At 37.6% G+C, this 23,492-nt stretch overlaps 2 protein-coding genes across 8 annotated transcripts in view; one reads left to right on the top strand and one right to left on the bottom strand.

The window, feature by feature from the left end:
* The window catches only part of LOC127790477 (serine/threonine protein phosphatase 2A 55 kDa regulatory subunit B beta isoform-like), a 74,148-nt gene extending 60,865 nt beyond the window's left edge, over positions 1–13,283 (top strand). For 4 of the 7 annotated variants that reach the window (XM_052320008.1, XM_052320005.1, XM_052320009.1 and 1 more), the window contains 8 exons: positions 3,873–3,991; positions 4,507–4,630; positions 4,831–4,954; positions 12,000–12,068; positions 12,151–12,242; positions 12,330–12,407; positions 12,499–12,566; positions 12,675–13,283. In XM_052320008.1, coding sequence (XP_052175968.1) covers positions 3,873–3,991; positions 4,507–4,630; positions 4,831–4,954; positions 12,000–12,068; positions 12,151–12,242; positions 12,330–12,407; positions 12,499–12,566; positions 12,675–12,811 — 811 coding nt within the window. In that variant the 3' untranslated portion in view covers positions 12,812–13,283. Of the gene's footprint in view, positions 1–3,872; positions 3,992–4,506; positions 4,631–4,830; positions 4,955–11,999; positions 12,069–12,150; positions 12,243–12,329; positions 12,408–12,498; positions 12,567–12,674 lie in introns of those variants that run through there. The other 3 variants (XM_052320006.1, XM_052320010.1, XM_052320011.1) reach the window with 3 other exon arrangements.
* Positions 13,284–13,392: 109 nt separating this feature from the next.
* LOC127790962 (uncharacterized) lies at positions 13,393–18,674 on the bottom strand (the record flags this gene model as incomplete). The annotated part of the gene is made up of 6 exons (XM_052320699.1): positions 13,393–13,692; positions 14,457–14,603; positions 14,718–14,771; positions 14,846–15,025; positions 15,708–15,788; positions 18,651–18,674. Coding segments are annotated over 6 exons (786 nt in total), but the record flags the coding sequence as incomplete, so codon positions are not given.
* Between the last annotated feature and the right edge of the window lie 4,818 nt (positions 18,675–23,492).

Raw genomic sequence — 23,492 nt, 5'->3', positions numbered from 1 at the left:
TTCCCCGCTTACTGACATGCTCCCATCCCACCTCCTTCATTTACCTCGTTCCCACAAGATCGTTTCGACTAGCTTGCTGCTGATCATGTCGTGCTACATGATGAGCTTTAGGATGTTCGGAGCTCGATGATCGCTCTTCAGAGCTCGGTGACCGACATGTTACGTGATCTTTTCCAAGTCATCGATAGTCGTCTTCCCCGCTGACCAGATCAGCCCGACGACACTCTAACATGTGTTTCTTCGCCACCTAGCTATGTCTAGGTTCTTTTTTGTATTTAGAACAACACTCTTACTATTTTTGTATGCTATACTTTTTATCATTTTCATTTTTGCCTTATGATTATTGATGATGTATTCTCAAGACTTTATTTTGTTTATCATTATCTTGTTATATCTGTTGTTATCATGCTTAGATTCCTTTTCTCTCCTTATTGTTTATGATTATATCCTTATTCTCTCCACTAACATGGTTTCTTTTGATTATGACAAAAAGGGGGAGAAGAATGAGAAATTGCATGAATGAGAGTTAGTTAGGCAATCAGGTCCCTTGGTCCTATTTTTAAAATTTTGTAATATTTTTCTTTCTTTTGAGGGAGCCTATAGCACAAGATTAAGGAAGAGCTCAAAATATTTTTAATCAAATTAATCTTTTAAAATTTAAGTTTTTGTTATCATCAAAAAGGGGGAGAATGTTGAGCCAATTTGCTTTATTTAATCCCTAAGTTAAGTTTTGATGATTTCCAAAACAGGATATCTTTTAAATATATATATACAAAATGTGGACCCTAATTATGTTTGATTAATTTATAAAATATTTTTCACAATATATGTATAATCAAATTGTTATTTTCCATTAAATCTATTTATTTAGATAATTATAAAAATGTTTTCTCAAAAACTGGACCAAGAAGTGGACTTCTACTTTGGAGAGTCGATTCCTGATTTGCCAAAAGTCGACTTTTGTATAGCCTTAGTTGATCCAGTAGAGAGCCATTTATGCAGAGTCGACCCAATCGAGAGCTGTCTTTTGAGAAGTCGTCTCTTGGTTAGAGAAGTCAACTTTCAGTATTGGAAGTCGACTCCCTTTTTAGGAAAGTCGACTTTTCGAGTCCAACGGTAAAAAAATTGTCCATTATGCAGATTATCTAACAGCATCTATATATATTTGGGGCTCGACATTGTGAGGAGTTTTTGCAATTTTGAATATCAAAAAGCTTACTCAAGCTCTCAAGCTCTCTCAACATACTTCCAAGCAAATCCAAGGCTCCCAAGCTTCATTGTTCATTCATCCAATAGCCTCAAGGCAAAGTGGAGAAGGGCTACTCAAGCCAAATCCAAATATCTCCATCAACTGAGGTTAATGCAATAATTTCTACCATTGCCTTGTACATTTGTGTATGTAAATTGTTTCACTTGTGTCCAAGAGTGAACAAATCTTTGTATTCATTTAAGCTATTGTTGTGAGAGCTATTTTGGTTGCCTAGAACCGATTAAATCTAGGTGTGCAATAGTTTCCAATGTGAGCTAAGGGAAAACCTTGGTGTTGGATTTAGTGGAACCCCAAGAGTGGTTAGGTCTTGGGAGAGTGGATTAGGTGTTTGGAATACATTGGACCACTATATATTGTGTGTTGTCCATTGCTATTTATTTTATTGTAGCAATATATCTTATGGCTTGCATATCACATTCATCAAACAATTTCACCTATACATATTTATGCAAGATTTTCATAAAATCATCTAACAAGGATTTTCACTTCTAAAATAGTTGAATTTTTAATCTCTCAATTCACCCCTCCCCCTCTTGAGCGACCATACCCTAAGGGACCAACAAGAACATCTGGTTGGGTGCAAGTGGATTTTTACGGTAAAATACAATGCATATGGAAGCTTAAACAGGTTCAAAGCCCACCTGGTTGCAAAAGGATTCACCCAATCCTATGCCATAGACCATGAGGAGAGGTTTCCACCTGTAGCCAAACTGAATTCAGTACAAGTCCTATTAACTTTGGTAGCAAACTTGGACTGGCCTCTTCACCAACTTGGCATCAAGAATGCTTCCTTAATGGTGACTTTGAAGAGGATGTTTATATGGAAATCCCTCCTAGGATTTGAAAATGAAGGCAGCAGTGGAAAAGTCTGCAAGCTTAAAAATTCTCTATATGGACTCAAACAATCTCTTAGAGCATGGTTCGATCGTCTCACCAAAGTTTTAAAAAGGTATGAATTTCTGCAATGTCAACTAATCATACCTTATTTGTGAAATTTCCGAAAGAGGGGAAGAGGGCTATCATCATTGTGTATGTAGATGATATTATTATCACATGAGATTATAGTAAATAAATTATTAATGCAAAGAAGCTCCTAGCCAATGAGTTTGAAGTAAAGGACTTGGGGTTCCTCAAGTACTTCCTTGGGATGGAAGTAGATCGCTCAAGAAAGGGAATTTCTGTTTCTCAACGGAAGTATATCCTGGACTTACTAAAAGAGACAGGAATGATTGGGTGTAAATCAGGTGATACTCCAATGGACTCGGCAAATAAATTGGGTGAAACCGGAGGAGACTCACTCATAGACAAAGGAAGATACTAGCGGCTTGTGGGGAAACTCATCTACCTTTCCCACACCCGACCTGATATCGGATTTGCAATAGGTGTGGTAGAAAGATATATGAATAATCTTGCATCCTCTGGTATCTAAAAAAGAACCCCCATGAGAAGGCCTCTACTTTAAGAAAACTACAAATAGAGATGTATAATTGTACACTAATGCAGACTGGGCCGGGTCTATAATAGATCAACGATCAACCACAAGGTATTGTTTCTATGTTTGGGGAAATCTCATTGCATGCAGGAGTAAAAAACAAACAGTGGTTTCTAGAAGCAGCTCAAAAGTAGAGTTTCGTGCTATGTCCCATGGAATTTGTGAAGGTATATGGCTTATGAGATTACTTGGGGAATTGAAGGTTCAATCCAGCACCTCTATGAGATTGCTCTGTGACAAGAAGGCCACTATAAGCATTGCTAAGAATTCGGTTCATCATGATCGAGCTAAGCACATAGAATTGGATCGACGGTTCATAAAAGAAAAGGTGGAAGGAGGGATTGTCAAACTGATCTGTACTCCAATTATTTTTCAGATTGTTGACATCCTAACAAAGGCTCTGCTGCAAAATACATTCGAAAATTTGAAGTCCAAGCTATGTATGCTTGACATACATAACCTAGCTCAAGTGGTAGTGTAGAATATCAGCTTTCTGATCTGTTTCCTAATTCAGGATTTTCTGATCCTATGGAATTAATGATTCTTTTTTGGCAGTCTCCTAAGTTGTATTTAGTAGTTTCCTAAGCTGTATAGTATCCTGAGTCTTGCTACTTTTCTCGAGAGCCTCACAGAGAGGCTTATCGAGAGGGGCCAAAAAGACAAAAATGCCCCACCCAAATGCAAATTTACCCCCTTTCCTGCAACCACCCCTCTCCTCTCTCTCCTTACCATGGCCGCCGCCTCTAACAAGCTCCAGCACCCGTTGCCACCTTCCTCGCCTCGCCTCGCGCTTACTGTCCTTGCATCCTCCCTCTCTACACGAGGCGAGGCGAGGATCGGGTTCATATATATAATATTTATCATTTTTTCCCACCTCATTTTCTTTCAGTGAAGGATCAGTTTTGCATTATATATAATATAGCTGCATATATATAATATTTATCATCATTTGAAACTGTTAAGGTTACATGGTTATCTTCAGGCTGTTTGAACTTTTCCTTGGAAAAAGTTTCAAGCGGTACAAACGTGCAAAGACTGCCTGATATTTAACATGCTTCCTGCTATAATATCAATTTTCCGAAATTTCACTGACTCTCTCATATGTTATAGTGATGGTGAAACATTCATATCAGCTGATGATCTGCGAATAAATCTTTGGAATTTGGAAATTAGCAATCAAAGTTTCAATATCGTTGATGTCAAGCCTGCAAACATGGAGGATTTAACTGGTATGGATACTAGTAGATTGGTCTTAACTTCCAAACTAAATCAGATGCCTGTGTATATTTACCTTATTTCTTTATTTGATGGTTTTCATTTATAAATTATTTCTGGTTCTGGTTTTTGAGCGGGGATTTTTGCAGTTTTTGTTATGCTTGGAAGCTACCACTATTCCCTTTTTTTGGCCAGTTGTTTGTGTGTGTATATTTTTCATGATCATATTTTGGTTTACAGACTGGCTATGTGCTTGTTCCTAGAGTAAGTTTTTTAGCTGGACTATATTAATTGAATTTTTGTTGCTTTATCGTATAGGGAATCAGATTATAGCTTTTCACAAATTTGATCTTATATGCAATTTCTCATGCAACTGGTTTTGGTGCAAATTTAATGTTGATTTCCAGAATTATCCTGAAATCAAATTACTTTGTGTGATGTAATTTTCAGTCAATAGGGGCTTATACCAGAACCTATTGTTTACACCACATTTTCAAGACTTTGGACTAATATCGTTAACTTTTCACAGAGGTGATAACATCAGCAGAATTTCATCCTTCTCATTGTAACATGTTGGCATATAGTAGTTCAAAGGGGTCAATCCGCCTTATTGATTTGCGGCAATCAGCTTTGTGTGATACACATTCTAAATTGTAAGTTCCTTAGCTGCTTCTTTTGCTTTGTGCTTCCCCTGATGAGCTGATTTGAAATATCAAAATGGAAAGTAAATATAGGGCTCACTGTTACTGGTTATTATTTAAGCTCTGACAAAAGAAAGCGTTTTTTTACTCTCCTAAAACAAACATCTGAGGTACTTCAAAATGCCCTTAGTATGGTATCCTTTTGCTTACAGGTTTGAGGAGCAGGAGGCAGCTGGTTCTAGATCTTTTTTCACAGAAATAATAGCATCGATTTCAGATATTAAATTTGGAAAGGATGGAAGATACTTACTAAGTCGTGATTACATGACGCTGAAGGTTTGAATCCTTTTGCTGATAACATGATCTCTATGTTTAGTAAAACATTTTTTCACTCCCACTGATATAGTGAAAAGTGCTGCATTGTTAATGGTTCCATGTATCTATGTCTAGGAATCCTTTCTGAATAAAAAAATTAAGGGACTTTGGCACTATTCAACTTTTGTTTTTCTTATATATATATATATATTTTGTTTTCTGGAAACAGAAATACTGAAAAGTCCAAAAATACCAATCTTTTCTTGTCTTTTACCAAAATAGCTTCACCACCACTCAGGCTTTCTTTATAAAGTCTCAATGCCTTGGGAAAAATGCAATTGAAGAAGTTTTGTTTTGGGGAAAAATGAAACAATATTGTACATTCCTAGGGGCAGGGCAGTAATTATATGTCTTTCTTATGCTTGTTGCTTTTGTTGCTTGTACTTAGTTGTTAATGCAGTTGTGCTTTGCCGGATTTTACATTCCGGATAGTTGTATTTTGGGCTATAAAAAAGCCACAACTAGAGGATGGGGATCATCATGTGATAGGAATCAAATCCTTTCCCTCCACTTTTGTGATCTCTCTCTCTTATTCTGCCTCCCTCCTTTCTTGCTATTTTCCCTCTGTTTCAATCTGATTCTCGCTCGAAATTCTTTCTAATTCTCAATTATACCTAAATCAACCCCTTGTCAGATCCAAGGATCTAACAATTGGTATCAGAACAAGGTGATTCCTGTTTCGACGAAGATCAAGACGTTGGCGAGAAGCAATTCTGGGTGATCGGAACTCATCACGTCTGTAATTGGAGATTGGAATTCAATGGTATTGATCTGCAGATTAGATCCAAATTCTTGGTAGTTGTTTTTTAATCTAAGGCGTGATCAATAGAAGTGAAGAGATGGCAGAAGGAACTAGAATGAAGCAATTGGAAAATTGATTGGATGTGATGGAGATTGGGCTTCGCCAGATTCAAGAGCAGCTGGAGGATCGATTGGAGACGATGGAGCTAGGCCTTCGCCAAACTCAGGAGGAGGTGAGTTGTGGCAAGGCAAAAAATTTGGCCATTTGAGAGGCGATGCTATCATTGGAGAAGAGTGTTAAGGTAGAGGTTACTGGTTTTTGAGAAGATGTCTCGAGCCTAAGAGAAGAATTCGCCAAGTTTAGCCAGCAATTGAGCACTGTCTTGAGTATGTTCTCTCGGCTACCTAATGTGAGCTTATTGGTGGACTTCCCTCCAAGGTCCACCACGGGTCCGATCCTAGTGGGATCTAGTTTCCGATAGCGTGCTTTTGATCCTCTGGAAACAAAGGAGCAATTAGAGTTTATGCTGGAGACTTTCGGCAAGGGAGCGTAAACGAATCAATATCACACTCCAATGCTGAGGCTGGAGATTCTGTCATTTGAAGGTGACAAGTCGAGATGGTGGATCTGACATCATGAATAGCTCTTTCACCATTATCAAGTGATTGAAGGCCAAAAAGCGAATCTAGCTGCTGCTTATCTTAATGATGTGGTAGATGTGTGGTTTCAAGGCTGGAGCAAGAGGAAAATAGAACTAAATTGGCATGTATTTGTGGAAGATTTTTGTGCTTGTTTTGTAGAAAGAACCATGACAAATATAGTAGAGCAATTCAACAAACTAAAGCAGGAAGGTTCGATAAAGGACTATCAAACCAGGTTTGAGGAGTTGAAATCACTGCTACCTTGGATGAACCATGCTTTGTGTCTAGTTCTATCAGTGGCTTGAATGATGAACTTAGATCAACTGTTAAGATGTCATAGCTAGCCATCATCAAACAAACTTCAAATAAAGCCCGGCTCCAGGAGTTAGCCTTGGAGGTGTTTTTTAAGAAGCATATGATATTGTCTAAGGGTTATACAGGGAGCAATTTACAAAGCAGTGGAGGAGGAATGTCTAAGTCTAGCAATCTGGTGGTGCAAAAGGGAAACTTGTTACCCAAGGCCTCACCCAACCTAGCTTTGGTGAAGTCCCTTTTGGTAGAACAAAAATGGTAGCTCAAACTATGCTTCCTATGTGGGGAGAAGTATGCCCCCCGGACACCAATGTAGGAGACAATTTTTGCAAATGGAGGGACAAGAAGAAGAGGAAGGAGGAGCAGTGGAGGTTGGTGAGATGGAGGCTACAGGAAATGGAACCATAGGGGAGGAAGAGGCAAGTGAATGCAAAATGGTGACAAGGCAGAAGGCTACAAAAACTTTTTCGGCATGGAGAAGCTGTCATAGTCCAACTACATTCCTCATATGCAATGGAGTTGGAGGCTGAGGTAGGAGAGACAGGAGGAAGTGTAGCAACAGAAAAGGACCACTCCTGGTTTGCACGTACTTCCACTCTTCATTCTCTCACCATGGTACACCCTTATGACCCCATACACTCATTGTTGATTGAGTTTGAGGATTTGTTTGCTAAACTGTCTACCCTACCCCCAACTCGATTCCTTGACCATACTATCAACCTAAAACCTAATACAGAACTTGTAAACATTTGGTATTACAGGTATTCCCCCCTTACAGAAAGTTGAAATAGAAAAATTGGTCAAGGAAATGCTGACCAAATCAATAATCCAGCTAAGCTAAAGTTCTTTTTGCGCCCCCCCCCCCCCAATCCTCCTAGTTAAGAAGAAGGATGGAACTTGGCAGTTTTGTATTGATTACCGCCAGTTGAACTCTCTCACTGTCAAGAACAGATTTCTCATCCCAATCATAGAGGAGTTATTAGATGAATTAACTGGAGCCTCTCTTTTCAAAGCTTAACCTAAGAGTCGGATACCACCAAATCAAAATGAGTCCAACTGATATTCCCAAGACTGCTTTTAGGACTCATCAAAGCCTCTATAAATTCTTAGTTATGCCGTTTGGCTTAACTAACGCCCCTTGCCACATTTGAAACCTTGATCAATAGCATCTTTAGCCCTTATTTGAGGAAATTCATCCTTGTCTTTTTTGATGATACCTTCATATACAACCCTTCTCTTGACCAACATTTGATCCACTTAAGGACAACCTTTGAAATCCTCATATCTAATCAACTATTTGTGAAGGGGTCCAAATGTACTTTCAGTGAGAGAAAAGTGGAATACTTAGGCCACATAATTATTGGAGAAGGTGTGAGCACATATCCAAAGAAAATTGTTGTTATGGTGGAGTGGCTGAGACCACAAACTGTCAATGAGTTGAGAGGTTTTCTAGGCCTAATTGGATATTACAAGAGATTTTTCAAGAATTATGTCATCATAAGCGGGCCATTGATTGAGTTACTTAAGAAGAATAGTTTTTGTTGGAATTCAAGGGCAAAGGCATCCTTTCTAACATTAAAGAGGGCTATGACACAAGCCCTTATACTAGCCTTGCATGACTTTTCGAAGCCTTTCATTTTGGAGACAAATGCCTGTGAGATTGGGGTAGGTGCTATGTTCATATAGGAAGGTAAACTCTTAGCCTTTCTTAGCCAAGCCTTAGCCCCAAAACACTTGGGACTAAGCATCTATGACAAAGAGATGATAGTAGTGTTGATGGCAGTTGACAAATGGAGATATTACCGAGAGGGAAACCAATTTGTGATAAGAACTGACCATGAAAGCCTCAAATTCTTGATCCAACAGAGGTTGCACATCTAGCTGCAAAAGGAAGGGAGTAACTAAGCTGCTGAGGCTTGACTATACAATACAGTACTAGAAAGGGAAAGAAAATACAGTGGCAGATGCACTATCAAGGAAAGAGGAAAATGGGAGCTATGAGGCTATCTCAGCAGTAGTGCGTGACTGGGTGAAGGAAATTACAGCAAGCCATGAGCAAACTACGTGGGCAAAAGATCTCATGACTTAGTTAGCGATTCAACCTGCTAATCAACATGGTTACACCTTGTTAGCGGGATTACTTAGGTACAAAGGAAGCCTGGTGATAGGAGAAGGCAACTAGCTTAAGAAAAGAATCTTGCAATCATTGCACAACTCACTACTAGGACATTTTGGTTTAAATGTCACTTACCCCAAAGTGAGGCAATTGTTTTTCTAACTCAGACTGAAACGTGAGTGCCCTATTTGTTAACGTTGCAAGCATGAGTAGGTTCCTTACCTTGGATTGCTGTAGCCATTGGACATACTAGATCAAACTCGGGAGCAAATTTCTATAGACTTCGTTGAAAGATTACCTAAGTCAGAGGGAAGGGATGTTATACTAGTAGTGGACAAATTGAAAAAAAATTGCCATTTCTTAAGTTTCGTCCATCCATTCACAGCCCCTGAGGTAGCTAGATTGTTACTGTACTTAGTTGTTAAGATACATGGACTGCCATTGTCCATTGTTTCGAACAGAGACAAAATATTCACTAGCAACTTCTAGAAGGAGTTGTTCAAGAATTTGGGGATGGGATTGCATGTCAATAGCCTACCACCCAAAAATTGATGGACAAACATAATGAGTAAACCGATGTCTAGAAACTTACCTCCGGTGCATTTGTTTTTCTAGACCAAGAAGTTGGAACAAGTGGCTGTCACTGACCCAATGGTGGTATTATTCTAATTTTCGCAGTTCCTTGAAGAGAACCCCATTTGAGGCCCACTTTGGTTATAAACAACCCTTATTACTTGTTGTCATGCAATATTCAAGTGCTGAAGTGGCAGTGGATCAGTACTCACAGTAAAGGCAGGAGGCACTACAAGTGATAAAAAAGGAGCTAACCTTGGCACATAATAGGATGAAACAGATGGCAGATAGGAAGAGGAGTGAGATCATATGAAGTGGGTGACAATAGATGTTCTCAATGACCTTTGCAACCAAATTAAGCCCAAAGTACTAGGTCCATTCCCTATAGTGGCCAAGGTAGGGTAGGTAGCATATAGGTTGCAGCCATTAGAGGGAGTATTGATTCACCCGGTTTTTCACATCTCTTTGTTGAAGAAGTCCGTGGGACCTACTAACCTCACTAGCTTAGATCTTCCTTCTATGACAAAAGACTTAACGGTGAGTGCCCCTAGTGGTGTTGGAGAAGAGGGTGATCCACCAAAATTCTCTACCCTTAACCCAAATGCTGGTGTAGAGGCTCTGCCTAAACCTTGATCACACATCGTGGGAGTACCTACCCGACCTCCTCAAGCAATTTTCTTCGGTTGCCCAGCTTTTGTAATTTCTTGGGGACAATAAATGTTTCAGGGAGAGGGCTGATTGTCACATTCCTAGGGGCAGGGCAGTAATTGTATGTCTTTCTTATGCTTGTTGCTTGTACTTAGTTGTTAAAGTGGTTGTGCTTTACCGGATTGTACATTCCGGATAGTTGTATTGCTAGGCTATAAATAAGCCACAGTTGGAGGATGGGGATCATCATGTGATATGCATTGAATCCTTTCCCTCCACTTTTCTGTTATCTCTCTCTCTCTCTCTCATTCTGCCTTCCTCCTTTCTTGTTATTTTTGCTCCCTTTCAATCTGATTCTCCCTCCAAATTCTCTCTAATTCTCAATTATACCTAAATCAATCCCTTGTCAGATCCAAGGATCTGACATATTGCAACATAAATTTATGCCCTTGTGGATGAAATTAAGATTCTGGATTACGAGGAAAGAAGGGAGCCCCTCTCTATGGGGGAAAAGCTTAGTAGATGATAAGAAAAGAGATTGGGAGGCTTTCGGTCCCAAATGAAGTTAGCTGAAACAATAAGTCTAGGTATTCACTGCGGAAAGGATAGGAAAACAAATTCTTCCATAAAATGGAAAATAGTTATAGGAGGTTGGATCTTGTTGGCAAATTAAAGGCCAGTTGCTGTAAGGTTACTCAATAGAAAGAGACCGGAGAAAATTTAATGGGTTTCTGCGCACCAGTATGCTAGGAAATGAAAGTTTGGGAACCTGCTTTTCTAGGTGGTCTTGAGTTGAAGGCAATTTCCTTGGAGCAAAATTATTGACTTAATAGACCCTTTTTAGAGGAGGAGGTGGTTTGAATCATTTGATGGGATAAATCTCCTGTCCTAATAGCTTGATGGCTTTATGTTGGCTTTGTTTTGCGCTTCTTTTTTTTTTTTTGGAGAAGCATTGGAGTGTACTGGATAGCAAGGTCCTAGTTTCTATAAAGGATTTTCATAGCTCTTGTTCTTCCAAGAAAAGTTTGAACGCCACTTTCGCTGTCCTTATTCCAAAGAAGGGTAAGGGACAAGGCATTAAAGGACTTTATACTTATTTACCTCATTGGAAGAACAAAGGTTGGGAGAATACAAGTTGGTCTAACATTTGTCAAGAGAAGGAGCTTCTACAGTTTGTTTACATGGCTCTTTCTAAGACCTCTTCGGATGGATTTTTTGTAGACAGACTCTTTGGAAGTATTATATGGAATTTCTTGATTATTTAGTTAATCTCTCTCCTTTTTTGATGTACTTCGTGATGCCAGCTTCCATGCATGAATTTTTGGAGGAGACTGTAATTTTGGAGGATTATTCCTTTGTGTTTTATGTTATATGTGAGAAGAATAGGATTGGCATTTGAGAAAGAGAAAGAAGAGGATGCTCCTTGAGAACTTCATTTTAATTGGTAGAAATAGATGAACCATGTTGCTCTATGCTGGGGGCATTATCATAGAGTAAGAAAGCTTGGAGTTTGCACTCACTGATTCTGGTTAATTTAGAAGTTGATTTACCAGATTCCTGGACTGGCATGGCTAAATTGTATTATGAATGTTACTGGTGATCATTGTTTTGACTTTTGAGACTGCATTAGTTGGAGTGACGGGGTGATGAGACCTGCAAGACAGGAGGGGAGCAACTTAATCTTATGGTTTGTTTACCACGTTTGACAAAATTAATATTTGACAGAAAACACAATGAAGTGCCTTTTGCTTGTTACTCTTTATGCTAATTAGGAGTTGCAAGGGGTAAAGCCATGCCATATATGCGTGCACATCTTTTTGTGTAAGCATTCCTATGTTCTATATTTTGAGGAATTTTGCCTGCTTGCAGTTTTCTGCCAATAGCAGGGAAGTCTAGATTTCCTAGCTTGTATTGTAGTAGAATAGTTGCATTAAGTTTATTCTTATTTCTGTAATTCATTTTACTTGATTTCAGCTATGGGATATTAATATGGATTCAGGCCCAGTTGCAACCTTCCAGGTTCATGAGTATCTAAGACCTAAGGTAATGCCTTTTTTACTTCTTTCATTTCTTGCTCTTTGCTGCTGTAACACGTAAGCAAGATGAGTTTGTTTGTTTGTGCCAGCTATGTGACCTATATGAAAATGATTCCATCTTTGATAAATTTGAGTGTTGCTTGAGTGGTGATGGGCAGCGTGTGGCAACAGGTTCTTACAGGTCTATTCACATATTTCTATTTTTCAATTTATCTTGTTGCTGTTTCCCTTTAGAGATGCATCTAATATTAAATTAATGTGATCCCAGCAACCTATTCCGCGTGTTTGGCTGTGCTTCAGGAAGTGCTGAATCCTCTACTTTGGAAGGCAGCAAAAACCCTACGAGGTATCATTGATAAGAATGCCAAGTCTGGGAACTCTGTTCATTTATGTTATGATATGGAAAAAAAGAAAACAACTTTGATTTGCTATTTTAGGAGACAAGTTCAGACCCCATCAAGGCCTTCCAGGTCCCTCAGCAGTATAACACGTTCTGTTAGACGAGGTCTATGCCTTCTCAATCTCTTCTCTCCTTTCTGGTTTCCTGTTCTATTTTGACACTTGTATATTTGGGCATGCATTTCATTGACATGTTGGAAAATCCTCTCAACAGGAGCCGAAAGCCTAGGAGTTGATGCAAATGGGAGTTCTTTTGATTTCACAACAAAGTTGCTCCACCTAGCTTGGCACCCAACCGAAAACTCAATTGCCTGTGCTGCTGCAAACAGCTTGTACATGTACTACGCATGAAGATGGTCCGGGAAGAAATTCATTGTCGGTTGTTTAACATCTTAGGGTTGCTGTTGGAGATAGCTCTTTTTCCTTTTTGTACCATCCAGCAACATAGGCTTCAAGAGACAGATCATGGATGGCAAAGCAAGATGTGTTCCTCCACGGGCGGCCAGATTGCTCATCCCCCACCTCTCTTCCTTCTGATTCGCCCTCCCTCGATCATCAAAAGGAAAGATGCAGTTTGGTGACTGTAGCATGATGGAAAATGGAGTGTGCCCGATGTGCCACTAGTTTTTAAGACAAACGTGAGGGGAGAAGGCGCTGGTAAAATGCAGCCAATCCAGCTTATTGAATTTTACTGTATGGTCCAGAAAGTAGTAGAGTTCATTGTCGGGATGGATGGATAAATCTTCTTCTGATTCTAATTCTGATTCTGATTGTTGTCGTAGTTCTTTCTACAATTAAGCAGTTCCATCTTTCTTTCTTTCTTTCTTTCTTTCTTTCCAAGGAGGTTTCTCTTGAGTGATTGTTATCATTAATTGTTTGAAACAAATTAAGCTTTATTTATTATTGGGTTGCTGCCACTTAAAACATCATGGTCATGGACAGTCTGGAGAATATCCGGGACCCCCATAGAAAAAGACAAGTCCATAAGAGACTGTCTTGTTGTCTTGGATATGCACATCATAGCATCGGCTGTTTGAGACAACCACCTCCAGGTCGTCTGGTTCTTTCTCGGTTTCTGTGTCGTCTATGACTTTAAGCTTTCCGAAATAACTGGCCTTTCGGTAGCCTTCGCCGGGGAAATGGCCGCTTCCCATTTGAGTGGCGGTGTGATGTTCCGCCGATCGGCTGTTGATGATCTCTCCGCCCCATGTCACGTAGGTGCCCCCCATGGGCTAATCCGGGCAGTAGGGAGCTTGGCCAGTACCCTATTCTTTCGCCTTGTAGTTCAAACCACCAATTTCCGCTCTGCTTGTCCTGTTGAATTGAGTCGGGTCGAATCCCAAAACAATAGGGCAAATTTAATGCGACTATTCAATAAATTCAAATTAGTATTACTGTATTAATTAATAATAATCAAGGCTACTTCTAATTAGGAAATAAAGATAGGAAAAATACTTAACTATTGACTTAGCATTGTGAAGGATGATGTGTGACAAAAGAATTGGATTGGGCTAGGCCCAGCATCCACCATATAAAATGGAGCTGTGTTGCCTAATTGTTTGTTAATTTTCAAGTCTATTCGTTTGCCCACCAAAAGATAAAAGAGTAAATTACATGTACCCCACATTCTAGAGAAATTATACTCATCTCCTATTTATTATCTTACACAGATACTAAAAATTTCAAGCAAGTATATAAAATATATAGATATTTTGAGTATCGTAAATTTTACAAGTGAAGACAATTCGATATAACATTTGAAAAAAAAAAAAAAGAAAAGAGTAGTTAGTTTAATATTTGAAATATAAAGAGTACTTGAAATGATAAAAATCTCAAGAATTCTAGGTATATTATGTAAAGATATTAAAAATAGTTTGCTCTGTTTGTGTAATAATAGCATTCATTCATATAAATTTTAAACAATTATATACATATATATTATAATTAAAAAAAAATCAAACTCAATTCAATTGTTGAAGAGAAAATGTGGGTGTACCTTATATATGGCCATGGCGATATTGTACGAAGGACCGTCGTAGATGGAAAGAGGTTCAATTGCGGAACCCATGGCAAACTTTTGAGTAGTTTGCACAAAACCCGGACAATTCAAGTTAAAACAACCTGTTGTTAAAGAATTATCTGTCTGGTTTTCAACATCAATGAGGTTAGATAACATATATAGTTTAGTACGAAAAACATAGATAAGGTACATCAGAATTTTAATTATTTGCAGGGTGCCGGCATGGCTGCTATTTACCGTCCAATATGCGAAAAATCTTGTTCGAGTGTCGTTGAACATTCCAGGAGAAACCTAATTAAAAGCAACAAGTTTAGTATGTTTTTGATAATTTAAGAGAGAGAGAGAGAGAGAGAGAGAGCACTCACTATCCATCCGGCCTCCACAAAATTCAGACCCGGGGGTGAAGCTCTGATATCCATTGATAAAACCGAAACATGGGAGATGCTATATTCACCCCCAGCTCCTGCTTCTATCTTAGGGTTCCACACATTAATTGTTGCCTTAGCTCCATGGTAGATGCCGGCTTTCTGAGATATTTGCGCATACTAGCAAAGAAACATATATATATATATATATACGTACGTCCAATGAATTAGAAAGGTAGCAATTTTTTTTTATGTTTTTTTAATTAAGCGTGTGGTGTGCCCGTAGTGTTAATGATCCCATGCATGCATGCATGCATTCATTCTTGCTTGCCATATTAAAATGGAGGCCAAGTAGTGGATTTGTACCTCATGGGCGTTTTGATATTCTGAGGAGTTCATGTAATGAAACTGTTTTCCATAAAAGTGAGAGAGAGAGTGAGAGGGACGGAGATGATTATTAATATAATTACGAGAACTGCTCTTCATTATAGGGATGGTTCCTTGCGGGCAATCTCCATTTCTATGCCAATCTTGAACAATCCTGCTGGGTTGGGAGTAATCAGAGCTTGAGCTTGAACTTGGCCACATCTTTAAATTTTTCCAAAGAAAAACATAATCATAATCATAATCATGCAGGGACGAAAAATAATTTCAAATTTGGTTTAAATTTCATCTCATCTCTTGTAAAGTGAAACTACTTTATTAAAGCAATATGTTATTTTGGTATCTGTTTGTAGATTGTATAATCATTATTGATTGATTTTGGAAGCACACCTAATTAATCTTTTTGTTGACATCTACATAAAACATTTGTTTGTTTCAAATGTTTAATTAAGAACATTTAACACATCAAAAGGGAAACCTGTAGATCGTTAGTCAGTGGATGATCAAATGCAGGTTGTTTGTAAATATCGACACAATCAATCACCTCGCCTTCTTCACTCTGCCAAAAGAAAAACAATGTACCAAAATGAAGTATAATAATACTAGCTAGAAGGAGATGATTGACAAATTAAGGAAAAATGGGGCCAAGTAACATTTAAAGTTATGATACATGAAATTTCCTGCAAATTTTTCAATCTACTAATAATGTTTCCAACCCAAGTGTCAACAAACAAGATAAGAATTTGATGGTTTGAAAGTTACCTCTATGGTCTTTATTGTTCCTTGATGCATCGAACTCGAATGGTTTAGGGCTTCAACAAATGCACGGCTGAGCACAAGGAGAACAACAGCAATTGTGACAAATTTGGAGTGTGAAATTGCAACTCCATGCTTCTTAATATTACCCATCCAAGTTTCAGAAGCTAACTTTGTAGGACTTCTTTTCAACTGCTTTGTTTCTTAGAGTTCAACTTCAACATATAAAAGGCTATTTAATGTAAAACCAATTTTGGTTAAATATGTTTAATGGAGTGATAATAAATGATGGGAGATCTCATACCTAACCGTATGACTCATTATTGATTATTTAATGAGAAAATTAAATAAATTAAGTAGTCCGTGACTTATCAAGGGAAAGAACATTTCTATAGACTATAGTTAGTTTGGAATCAATTCCGGTAGTTCCACGACTTTAATGATCCAACAGAATTAGAAATTAATAGTGATAATAAATAGTGAGAGATCTTATACCAAACCATATGATTCATTGTTGATTATATATTGAGAAATAAAGTAGTCTGGGACTCATCAAGGGAAAGAACATTTTTGTAGCTTAGTTTGCATTCAGTTCCACCTAGCTCCGTAGTTTATATATATGATTATAACAGAATTAGAATTCTAATTATTTCTTTTGAAACAAAACACTAAAATTCAGAATTGAATTCCAATTCTTATATCTTAAACCAGTAAGGAAATAAAATTAAATAAGTTGTTTGATCATATTACTCTTGCTAGTTATTTTATGTATAAATCGTAAATATCACAAAGATAAATACCTATTTGATAGAGAAAATTTCAAATATTTAATTGTGCCACGAGTTTTCTCGAACTTTCAGGTCAGGTGTATAATCATAGGATGGAAAGTACATTCAAGCCACAGCCCAAATACCCATTCTTTTCTAATAATACTCATAATATATGATGCTTAGTGATGTTCAGTGTGTCCCAATCCTTATGCAATAACCTTTACTTATAGGGGAGAAAACCTAACTGATAAGGTTTAGGAGATGAAGATCAACAGAATTCTAATTTTGAAATTATTTCACTTAGAGATAATTTTATTTTAAAATGAGAACTTATCTCATCTTATTTTATTCCTAATAAGATTGACTCATCTTGATCACTTTTGAATATTAATTGACCATTATCAATTATGATATTTATCTACATCTCCCACTCAAGTTTGATGGGTCAACCAATACCCAAAGTATGAGTATAACCTCTTTTATCAGAGTAAAGTTTCATGCAGTAAAATGGATCATGTGACTTGTGAGATATAATTGAGAAAAAATAAGAGCAAAATATTTATCAAAGAGCCTTCAGCTCCAATATGATGAAACATCTCCATGTACCCCGACTTAACATTATCTCATTCTCTCTATGAGAAATTATTACTTCATATAAATGTATTCACAACTATTCAAATATCACAAATATATCACAATTGTCTGGCTAAATAATACATATATTCATGAAAAATGGTTAAGTCTTCTTCTTGTACTTATATTAGTCTATTTTGGATCAATTGCTCTCCTAGAAAAGTTCCATGTGTTGAATGTAACACCCGGTGTTACAGGTGTTAAAAGAATGAGAAAGAAAGTGAGAAAATTCTAAAAATGCCCTCGAGAAGGTGTTAGATCCTTGAGATTGAGGGTGCCCTATGAGAGGGGTATTTTGGTAAATTGGATAGTGAAATCCAATATAAAGGGTATTTTGGTAAATTGGAAATAATTCCTATGTGGAATTAGGTATGTAAGTGAATAAAATCCCAATTTGGTGTTTATGTGGAGATATATGGGATTAATAAATTCACAAGGGATATTTGGGAATTTAGAATTTAATTCCATAAGGGAAATTTAATTTTGGAAATAGGGAAAATGGTGGATATTAAATTATTTGAGGAGAATAATTATAATTTTTCCTAAGTTATGAATTAATGTGGTAATGCCACTTGGAGAGATGAGATTAAACTTGGAAGCCAAGGTTAGTGTCTTGTTGTGACACTTGGCATTTTGTGGTTCAAGTATAAATGGGAGATTTAACTAAAAGCAAAAAGAAAGGATAATTGGTCTTTCAAGCATTTAATGAGAGACATTATAGTGTTGGATTAAAAAAAATCCAAATGAAATGGGAAAATAGTCACCATTAATGTTTGAAATTATGGTGAATTAAATAAATAGAATGGAAAATGGGAAAATGGTCACCCATTAATGCTTGAAAAATATGGTGATTTATATAAATGAAAAATGAGGGAATTATGTCTCTCAAGTGTGATGGATGTGAAATTAGTCCCATTAATTTAAATGGGAAAGAAATGGAAATTAGTCACTCATTTATGAGTGAAAATGGGAGAATTTATTTAAATGAGAAATAAATAGAAATCTCCAAGTGATCCAAGGGTTAGGATCAAGTCTTGAAAAGGGTGAAATATATCCAATGGCTTGGATTAAGTCTTGAAAATGGCATATAATAGTCTCATTTAAGTAAATGAGAAATAAATGAAAAATGCAAGTGATCTAAGGGCTTAGATGCATTCTTGAGAAATAGAATGAATCCAAAGGTGGGGATTCAAAGAGAAGAAATGGCATGGATTGCCAAATATTAAGAGATGAGTGGTTGAGATTAAATCTTTCAAAAGCACTTGGATTGTGCTTTTAATTGAAGGTTGAGATCTCTTCTTGAAAAGTGAATAAAATCCAATGGATGAGAGTAATCAAGACCAAAGCACATGGATTGTGCTTTCTTGTGTGGTTGGGATTTTCTTTCAAAAAGCAAATGGAAATCAAGGGCTAAGATCAAGTCTTGAAATTGAGATTTCAAGACAAGAGTAGTATTTAAAGGGAAAGTAAGCCCTTGTCTCAAGTTTTGCCATTTCAAAGAGAGAAAGAAAATGAGAGGAAGGAAGAGTTGTCTTCCAAGAAGAAGAAAGGGAGAGAATGAAAGAAGAGAGAAAGAAATGGAGAAGTCTTCCATTTTTGCAAAAGAGAAGAAAATTTTCTCCCAAGAGAAGAAAGGAAAGAAGAAAGGTAAGGGAGGTATTATTTTTCTAACCATTAAAGGCTAGGTTTCCTTCCTTTTTCCTAGAGTATTTCTTCTAAATTCATGGGATTTATTTTGTTCAAGGTTCTTTCAAGGAGAAGAGTGGGAATAAAGCTAGAATGGGTTCAAGCTTCAAGGAATGGAGTTAAGGTAAGGGATAGCCCCATGGGATGGTGGCTAGCAAGGGATGTAAGTATGGTTCATGAATTTCTAAGTGTGCATTTGCATGTTGTTGTGTTCTAGGACCTATGGCCATGAGGTTGAGTGGGGTAGGGTAGATTAAAGCCTCAAACCAAGGTGGTTGTGAGGATGTGGAAGCCCTAACCATGTTGCATACATGCATTGGCATCACATTTATTTATTCATGTTCATACTATTGTCATTGCACCCTTATTGAGCTTAATAGCTCATGAGGTTTTTATCCTCACCATGTAGGTTCTCATGTGCAAGAAGGAAGAGATCTTGGAAGGTTAAGCATGCTTGATGAAATGAAGACCCTAGAGAACTCATGTAATTTAGCTTGGGTTTGGAAGCCTAAGCATGTTGTAAATATTTTTTTTATTATTTGATGTATGATGTAGCAAACATATTGTAAAGCTATATTTTTAATAAAAGGGGATTTAAGCATCAAGAAGGTTGTACAAGCTTTGTAGAAAAAAAAAAAAAAGAGAAAAAGAAGGTGGTATTTTGATGTATGTGAGTTGTGTGGGAAATTTGGAAAATTTGGGCAAAAACGCCCAAGAAATAATTCTGGGTCAAGTTGGAGCCGCGGGAGGCAGGTGGGGTCACGCCGGGGCCACAGCGGGGCGCGGGGCGCGCGGGCACGGCTAGCGCGCGCGGCCGGGCCCAGGGAGGGCCCAGCCGGCTGTGGGGCCAGCGCGGGAGAAAAAAAAAAAAAGAAAAGGGGGAATAATTTGGCCCAATTTTGGGAGATTTTGGGCTATAGAAAAAAATTTATAAAATTCCCCGAAGGAGTCCCCGAGTGATGAAATGTTGGAAAATTGGAGGATTTTCTGAGTATGAGTTTCCCCTTAGTCTAGCCCGGTGTTAAGAAGCATCTTGACGCCCCTAGGCGGTGTAGCGGGTTATTTCTTTGTTCATAATAAACTCGCGAGGTCCTAGGGTGTTCATGGATCCTGGGTAAGCGAAGGGCCAGATGAAGCCTAGTTCCCACCTAGGGCATTTCGTCCCGAAACATAGTCTACCCTTCAAATTCGGGCTTTGGGGCGAGGAATCCAGGAGATTATCGTCGGTAACACCTGCGAGTGGGAGCGGGGCATTACATTGAATCTACCCACAACTATAGGAAACATACCAAAGTAGCATTTGCTAACCCATTACTTTATAATATAGTCAGGAATTTCAAAAGGCACAATATAAGACATTCATGAAAAAAAAAAAGTCTTAAGGGGCTCACATAGTGAGAATAAGGGATGTCTCAATTTGTACTCACTTCCCTTATTGGTCGTACTCATAAGCACATGTAATATGAATTACATGTTATGGTGATTTCCTCCCACTAAGGGGCGTATGTCACTCCCATCATCGTATAATTTTTTTTCTTTCAATTGTACCTCCCACTATGTGCTAGATCCAACTCATATCAGACTTATATAATTGTGAAATTATGATGTTTGGTCGTTACAAAAATAGCCTCATATTGGTAACTATTCAAGGCTACACCAATATTTATGTATATGGTAGACAACAGTATACTTGCTCCAAAAATATTATCTCATCTCTATTCACTACTAAAGTGATAGACATGATCATTTGTGTGAGGGAATAGATTTTTGTTTGATTGACATACTTCAATTTATTAAATAAATGAAAAGTCACATATGCAATAGAGAAATGAATTACAATCTGCATAAATCTAAAAATCTAGCATGATGTCTATAGAAATCTCTAGTGATAGACTTTGTAAGAGGATCAAGAACCATTCTATGTGTAGAGAAATATTGTAACACCACTTCCTTTTGTGTTATAATGTCTCTCACAAAGTTATACTTTGTTTCAATGTGTTTGGACTTGTTGTGATATTTTGGATCTTTGGAATATGCAATAGAAGCTTAGCTATCGTAGTAGAGTGTAACAGGTCTTGTAATGTTAGGAGTGACCCCAAGGTCAATTAGAAATCTCCTTAACCACAATACTTCTTGTACTATAGTTGAACATGCAATGAATTCAACTTCCATTATTAACAGAGTTGTGCATGTCATTTTCTTCTCCAAGATATAGCACCTCGACTGAGCAAAAATGCATATCCTAAAGTTGATTTGCATTCATCCAAGTCTCCATCCTAGTTAGCATCCGTGTAGCCAATTAAATTCACATGTCCTCCTTGGTAACATAGGCAATATTCTACAGTTCTTCTTAGGTGTGCAAGGATCTTTTTAATTGCATTAAAATGCTTAGGTCTTGGATTTGATTGGTATCTACTTACCAATCCGACCGCATAACAAATATTCGGTTTAGTGCATATCATGGCATGAATCAAACTTCCAGTGGCACTTGAGTATGGCGTGTTTTTCATTTGAGCTTTCTTTGTTGGAGTTGAGGGGCATTTTTAGGCTCAGAGTTTGTCCCTTAGCTACTAGAGTGTCCATGGGTTTACATCTGCTCATATTGAAGCAATTAAGAATTTTTTCAATGAAAGATTCTTGAGACAATGCTAGGAGTTTTCTTGAACGATCCCTATGGATCTCAACTCCAAGAATATAAGCAACCTCACCCATATCCTTCATCTCAAAATTGGAACCCAACCAACTTTTAATAGCTAAGACAAAGTCTTTGTTATTTCTAGCTAATAAGATATCACCCGCATATAATGTTAAAATCACAAAGAAATCTTGGCCTTTTGACATAGTGCAGTGATCTTGTTGAATCATTACAAATCCATTAGCAACAATTACTTGATAGAATCATAAATACGACTTGTTGAGAATACTGCTTAAGGCCATAGATGGATTTTTTTAATTTGCAAACCTTTGCTTCTTGGCCCTTTTTAATGAAACCTTTAGGTTGATCCATGTAGATTTCCTCCTCTAATTCTCCATAGAGGAAAATAGTCTTTGCATCCATTTGATGTAATTTAAGGTCCATATGTGCGACGATAGCAAAACTCAAACATATAGATGCCATCCTTACAACAGGAGAGAATGTTTCTTCATAATCTATACCTTCTTGTTGCGTATAGCCTTTCGCAACAAGTCGACCTCTAAATCTATCTATTGTCCCATTCGTCTTCCGTTTGATCCTTAAGACCCATTTATTGCCAATGGCTCTATGATTACGCAAAAGATCAACCAAGTCCCATACATGGTTTGATTTCATAGACTTCATTTCATCTTCCATTGCATTCATCCATTTTTCTTCATTCAGGGATTTCATACCCTATTCAAAGTTGTTGGGCTTATCAAGGTCGTGAGGAGCTACCATAAAAGCTTCCCCTTCAGTCTCAAAACAATGACGAAGAGGAATGGCTTTTCCACTACTCCTTCTTACTAATTCCTTTTGAGGAATTAACTTAATGTGTTACACACACTTGGATCAAGAGTTTTAGATGTCGTATTAGATTCCTCATTAGATCCAATTGGAGGTACACTTGGTTTAGGATCTCCTAACTCGTATAGTTGGGAATCCTTATAGACCTCACTTTTTTTGGGAAAATCATTTTCCAAACATGTAGCATCTCTTGATTCATTTCAGTAATACTCCCATTTTTTTCCAATGAATACACATCCTTTGGAGTGTTCCGAGTGTCTCACAAAGAAACACTTTTTACCCCTCGATCCCATTTTCCAAAATTGTGAGAAGGGTTAAGAACAAATGCTGCTGCCCAAGGTCTTAGATTTGTTAGGTTAGGCTTTGTTCCTGTCCATAACTCATAAGGAGTGTAGTTAACTGATTTGGAGGGCACTTAATTAACTATGTAGGTAGTAGTCAATAGTGCATCTCCCAAATATGAAATTAGCAGATTTACTTGCGCCATCACGGACCTAACCATTTCCAAAAGAATTACATTCCTTCTCTCAGCAACATCGTTTTGTTGCAGAGTATATGGGAGAGTCAATTGTCTCTCAATCCCCTTTTCATCACATAACTCTCTAAAGAGGTCGGATAGATACTCGTGCCCACGATCAGTTCTTAAAGTTTTGATCATTTTTTATATTTGATTCTCCACTAAATTGGTGTATCGTTTAAAGCATTCCAATGCTTCATATTTGTGAGAAATCAAATAAACATATCCATAACGTGTGAAATCATCCATGAAAGTGATGAAATACGAGGTCCCATGCCTCATCTTCACACTCATTGGACCACAGATGTCAGAGTGGATAATCTGTAATGGAAAATCAACTCTATTCCCTTTCCAAATGGTTTTCTAGTTATTTTTACTAGCTAGCTAGGCAATGTTCACATGTAAGCAAGTCAATTTTAG

This window comes from Diospyros lotus, chromosome 14 (genome assembly GCF_014633365.1).
Source record: "Diospyros lotus cultivar Yz01 chromosome 14, ASM1463336v1, whole genome shotgun sequence".
Classification (NCBI taxonomy): Eukaryota; Viridiplantae; Streptophyta; class Magnoliopsida; order Ericales; family Ebenaceae; genus Diospyros; species Diospyros lotus.
The sequence above is the reverse complement of the archived record's forward strand: the minus strand, read 5'-3'. Positions and strand labels throughout refer to the sequence as shown.